The 6,039-nt window shown below is 42.2% G+C and overlaps 1 protein-coding gene across 1 annotated transcript; it reads right to left on the bottom strand.

The window, feature by feature from the left end:
• Positions 1-2,699: 2,699 nt before the first annotated feature.
• On the bottom strand, positions 2,700-3,665 carry LOC124505956 (olfactory receptor 51M1-like). Its single transcript, XM_047071998.1, has one exon. It carries the CDS (start codon positions 3,657-3,659, stop codon positions 2,700-2,702), a length of 960 nt encoding a protein of 319 aa, XP_046927954.1. The 5' UTR covers positions 3,660-3,665.
• Positions 3,666-6,039: the final 2,374 nt, after the last annotated feature.

Raw genomic sequence — 6,039 nt, 5'->3', positions numbered from 1 at the left:
TATCTGTATATGTGTATCTACTTATCTATTCTCTTGTATTTTCTTTTAAAAAGCTTCAAACTTTCCTTTTAACATTTATATCTTTAATTGGATACATTTTTTATGTGTACTATAAGGTAAAGATCAAATTGTATCTTCCACATGGATAACAAATTTGGCTAGCACTGCTTATTAAATAACCCAAATTTACCTATTTTTATTTTTTAACATTATTTCAAGTGTTTATTTATTTTGGGAGGAGGGGCAGAGAGAGAGGGAGCAAATTTCAAGTAGGTTCTGCACTGTTAGCTCAGAGCCTGACATGGGGCTTGATCTCACGAACCGTGAGATCATGACTTGAGCCAAAATCAAGAGTCAGACAGTTAACTGACTAAGTTACCCAGGTTCCCCCCCCCAACTGTTTTTAATGTTAACTTTTTCAAGTGCCATCATATCTGAGGTCTTTGTCTGGTCTGCTGCTATCACCATCTCTCCCATTTTGGCCAAGCAAACAGAAAAAGAAAAAAAATTAATCAGAAACCAGTCTGACAGATATCAACCATGTGTGTACCATCCAAAGGAATGGTATAAACTAAAGAAAAAAAAGTGAAGAGGTAGGGGATGCTGTAATTTAAGGGCAGGAAAAATTACCTTGTGCGGAGGCAAGAATATGGGAAACTCTAGACTCTTAAGTCCATGGAAAGAAAGAGAAAATTGAGTTTATAATTTTTTTAATATTTATTTTATTTTTTTAATGTTTTTATTTATTTTTGAGAAAGAGAGAGAGACAGAGTGTGAGCTGGGGAGGGGCAGAGAGAGATGGGAGAGAGGGAGACGCAGAATCCATAACAAGTTCAGCACAGAATCCACCCGTAGGGCTTGATCTCGTGAACCACAAGATCATGACCTGGCCTGAAGTTGGAAGCTCAACCGACTGAGCCACCCAGGCAACCCTTTAATGTTTATTTTTGAGAGGGAGAGAGAGAGAGAGAGAGAGAGAAAGCGCTTGCGCAAATGGGGGAGGGGCAGAGAGAGGGAGACACAGAATCTGAAGCAGGCTCCAGGCTCTGAGCTGTCAGCACAGAGCCCAACACAGGCTCGAACCCACGACCATGAGATCATGACCTGAACCAAAGTCGGACACTTAACCAACTGAGCCACCCAGGCACCCCGAGAGAATTTAGTTTATTAAACAGACTCAGCAAGGTTTCTGTTCAGGCCGTTCAGGAAGGAGGGGTGGTGGACTATATACAAAGTTTTCCATGCCTCAGGACTGTGAAGAGTAACTCTCAGTAAGCACTTCCATGTCATGGTAACCTGTGGCATAGGAGGCTGGAGGCCCAGAGGGCCTGAATTGAGTGAAGCAGAGCTAGGATACTGATGAGGAACACCCTTTGATAAATGCCATCATAAGGGAATCCTCTTGGTCTTCCCGGGTGTGAAGAGAAACAGTTTCCCTAGAAAAGAAGTTCTCTTTCTCAGTTTCGAAACTCTGCTTATGCGTTTATGTATCCAAAAATTAATGGTATTTTTTCATTGAGCATCTGTTCTCTGCCATTCATTGTATTTATGGAGATGTACTGGTTAACAAGACATGCATCATTCCTCCAGGGAGCTTAATTTAGAAATCCATTCTGGAAAAAGACAAAAAAAAAAAAAAAAAGGAAAAAAAAAAGAAAAAGAGAGAGATGGGGGAGGAGAAGGAGGAGGAACTAAGCTGGAGCAGGAAGGAGCACATTATTATGTGACAGATGTTATGCTGGGAAATGCAGGGTTCTGAGGGAGCAGACACACGGAGCATCTACTTTGATGTTGGAGAGAGGGCCCTCAGGGAAATATCCATGAGGAAGCAACCCCAATGCTGAGACTCCAACATGAATCTCATTTAGTCAACGGTATGGGCAATCTTCTCTGCCAGTTTTAGGTTCACAATCTCCTGAGCGATGGGATCATGACTTACAAATGTTTGCGGTATTTTCCTTCATTGAAATTTTGCCGCATGTCATGTCATTGTGCAAGATCTCACAACCAAAGTGCCTAGGAACAAACACTGACTTCTGATTCCTGACAGTAAGTCCACAGGAAAGGTAAAATCAGAGATGTGAGGAGTCAGGAGTGGAGTCAAGGGCTTTTACTAGATGAACAGGATGAGGAGGGAGCACATCCACAGAAAGATTTGGAGGTGTTTTACCTAAATCAGCCATTAGGGAAGAGTGACAGGTTCTGATTCTTCCAATGTGACTAAAGAGTCCAAAGGACATGGCTTAACCAGTATAGAAAGTGAAGAGAAGGACTTTGACCAGGTAGAGAAGAGGGAAGCAGTCCCAAGGAACCATTAATGAAAGGTACTTTTCTTGAGGTTAATTTATCTCTTCTTTTCCAGGTTCTGTTCTGGATGCTTTTTAATCTACTTTTCCTTTTTAATTTTTGTTCCGTTTCATTTTTGTTTTAATATTTGTACATTGTTGATGACCCTCAACAGAATCTTCTGGGCCGTTTTTGGTGCTACCAAAACAGCAAGGTCTCATACGTAGGAGGAATATAATTTAAGCAAGAGAACATCAGCACTCGTAACCCATAACTCAGGAAAGAAATCCATACGTATTTTAATTAGGGCAGTGGAAAAAAAACTTGGGGAACATGTGGGGTGATGGTAGGTTCTCAATGCTGTAAATCTTTGGCCTGATTTGGGAACTTCCCCTGGGCACCCTCTGGAATCTTTAGCTCCAAGACTTAGTACTGACCTTCCTAAGACTGAGGAGTTTGCTGATGACATGGCGGATCTCCTTGGTCTTAATACTGTATATGATTGGATTAAGCATGGGAGGCACAAAGAGATAGACATTGGCCATGAGAAGGTGGACAGCAAGTGGGACGTGCTTCCCAAAGCGGTGCACGAGGGACAGCCCCACCATAGGCACAAAGAATATCAGTACAGCACAGAGGTGTGAGGTACATGTTTGGAAGGCTCGAAGCTGCTCCTCTTGGGAGGCCAGTCTTGCCACGGTGTGCAGGATGACCCCATAAGACAGTGCGATGAGCACCAGGTCCAGCATCATAGTGAACACCACCACTGCCAGCCCATACAGGTTGTTGAAGGTGGTATCTGTGCAGGCCAAGTGTATCACTTCCTGGTGTAGGCAGAAAGAATGGGAAAGGACTCGAGGCCCACAGTAGGGAAAAGTCTTCAGGAGGAGGACAAGGGGAACTAGGGCCACAGGTCCCCGGAAGATGACAGCCAGACCTGCCCTGATCACTCGCTGGCTAGTGATAATGACCGAGTACCTAAGGGGGTGGCAGATAGCCAAAAAGCGGTCAAAGGACATAATAAGGAGCACTGAGGACTCCATGAAGGAAAATGAGTGGATACAGAACATCTGGATCTGACAAGCCACAAAGTAGATACCATGAGATTTGAACCAAAAGATTCCCATAGTGGTGGGCAAGGTAGACACTGACAGTCCCAGGTCAGTGAAGGCCAGAAAAGAGAGTAGATAGTACATGGGTCTGTGCAGACGAGGGTTGGTCTTAATAACTATCAGAATGAAACAATTGCCTGAGATGGCCACAAGGTACATAAGGAAAAAGGGGATGAAAATCCAGTGTTCGATGGTGTCCAATCCAGGAAAGCCAGTGAGGTAGAACATGGGACTAAACTGAGTAATGTTGGATAAGAGCATGAATTGAGGACTGAAGAGAGCTATCATTCCTCAGGGATGGAGCTGAAAATAAATGGATATTTCTGGTTATTAGTTCTTCCAGTCTCACTAACAATCACACAGAAGGAGAATCATGACCATCTTCTTTGCTATCATCTAGTTCACTATTATCAATTCTACCATTCTACTACCTTTAGTCTTTGATAGCACCACCTTCACCAGATTTTCTTCAGTATTTCTGCAATTTCTATTCCTTCTCAGCCTCCTTTGCTGGCTTCTCTTCATTGCTCATGCTTGAAATATAACCATTCCTATTCTGAGCAATTTTCTGGCCATACTCTATTGTTTCTCCTGGCAATATCATCACTCACATGATTTTATTTACTATCCATACATTGATAAATATCAAATATATAACCCAATAATTTTTATTTTTTATTTCTAAGCTCCTATCTAGCAGCATGTTGAGTGAGCATCTACATCTAGTTGTTTCAAAAGCATGCCAAAAATTCAGCTTACAATCACTTCCCCCAGTAGGGTTTTCATTTGTTATGTTTTCATTAACTCAGTATAGGAAATGTAGACTTCAGAAATAAGTTGAGGAAGAGACATATATTTGAGAGAGATATTAGTAAATAGGCTGGACAAAACCTAAGAAGTGAGTGTAGAGAGAAGTTTCTAGTACTGAGCCCTGGGAAAATCTGGCATTTAGAAGTAGAGAAGAGAGGCTTCACTAAAATATTCTGAGGGAAAATAAAATCCCAGTTGCATCAGGCAAAAAACAGGAGATGGTGGTTTTGGGTGTAAGTTTCATGAGGGATTAATCAATTAAATATAATATCACTAAGGGGTCAAGGTAATAAGGACTGAGAAGTGACCAGAGGATTTAGGGACGAGGAAGTCATGGTTGATTGTGAGAGAGCATTTCCATGGAGTGGTTGGGAATCAAATCTGATTCTAGTGTTCAGATGAAGGAGGCAGTGTAGGATTCCAGGCAGAGATGAGACCCATTGGTTGTTCATAAATTCAAAGTGGAACTGGTCAGCATTCTTGTGTGTTTTTGACCACTGTGTTTATCTGCTCAAATGCAGAAGAGAAGTATGTGGAGAGTTGAAGTTAGGGTAGGCTTGTATGATGACAGTTCAGGGTCTATCAAAGGAGTAATTATGATGATGTGCTGTGGACACTGCACTGCGTAAAATGAAAAGTGAAGACATGAAGGAGTGAGAGATGGTGAAAAAGGACCAGCGATCTAGAGTGTGGGATGGGGTTGAGCTGCCAATTTAAGGTAAAGGATGCAATCCTTGTTAAGAGGAGGTCAGGGCGCTGAAAGTGTGGCTGCTGATTGCATTAGGGGAGGGAATATTGGAACCATAAGAATTTAGTCTGGATCAGTAGTGGAAAGAGCAAAGTGAGTCAGTACTAAAATTTTAGCCAATAAAATGGGACTGGAAAGGGCTGTGGATGCAACCAGGAAGGGTTAGCGATGATGGTGCATGCTGCCAACCAGTGGAAAGAGTGCAGAGGAGGTGGTGAGAAGGAAACATGTTCTAGAAGACCAGTGCCAGCCTTGCATCACTTTGACAAGGGGTGAAAGGATTATCCACGTGTATCCTCTCCATTGCTTCACCCCTAAGTTCACGACTCAACCAACCGTCCGACGGCTTTTTTTTTTTTTTTTTTAATTTAGCTAAAGCAAAGCTTTAAAAACTCCCAACGACCTCTAGGGGTGGAATTCAATGGCAACTTAGTCACACCTGATCTCTAGAGCTATTTCTTCTTTTAAAGGCTCTCTCTTGGAATTCTTAATGACAGGATCTGCTGCTTCTCTTCTAATTTTTATGACAGCTCCTGTTCAGTCCCTCCCATCCATTGCACAAATGTTCATTTGTTCATGTTACTCAGGCTCCTGACGTTAAATACTTTCTCATTCGTTATGTAAGCTATTATTATTTTACTTATAGACTGATACCCCTAACTATTTATCTCTAGTCCGGACAGCTCTGCTAGGCATCAGGCTCAAATTTCTGCCTTCCTGCTAGTCTCAAAATGGATGCCAGTTAAATCCAATACATCTAATCTTGAGCCCATCCTCTACCCTCTCCACACGTGATTCTCCTCCTATTTATGCATTTTTGACAATATTGTTTAACACTTTCTAATCATCCAAGACAACATTTTGGAATGTATACTTTCCTTGGCCCTTTGCTTCTTCCCAGATCTATTTTTCTAACTAAGTAATTTTTACCTCCTAAATATCCCAGCAGTCTGTTGCTTTGTCTCCACACCTGTGCTCACTGACATAGTTCTTAGTTTTCACCTCACCTGCTCACCTGACCTCTCTGTCGCTTAACTTGCATGCCTAACACCGACTCCCCTTGATCCATTTCCCGGTGCGGTC

The sequence above is a fragment of the Lynx rufus genome, unplaced genomic scaffold (assembly GCF_022079265.1).
Source record: "Lynx rufus isolate CCGP_SWC_20201006 ecotype Redwood Valley unplaced genomic scaffold, mLynRuf1.p SCAF_9, whole genome shotgun sequence".
In the NCBI taxonomy this organism is placed as follows: domain Eukaryota; kingdom Metazoa; phylum Chordata; class Mammalia; order Carnivora; family Felidae; genus Lynx; species Lynx rufus.
Note: the sequence above shows the minus strand (reverse complement) of the source record. Positions and strands in the feature narration are given on the sequence as shown.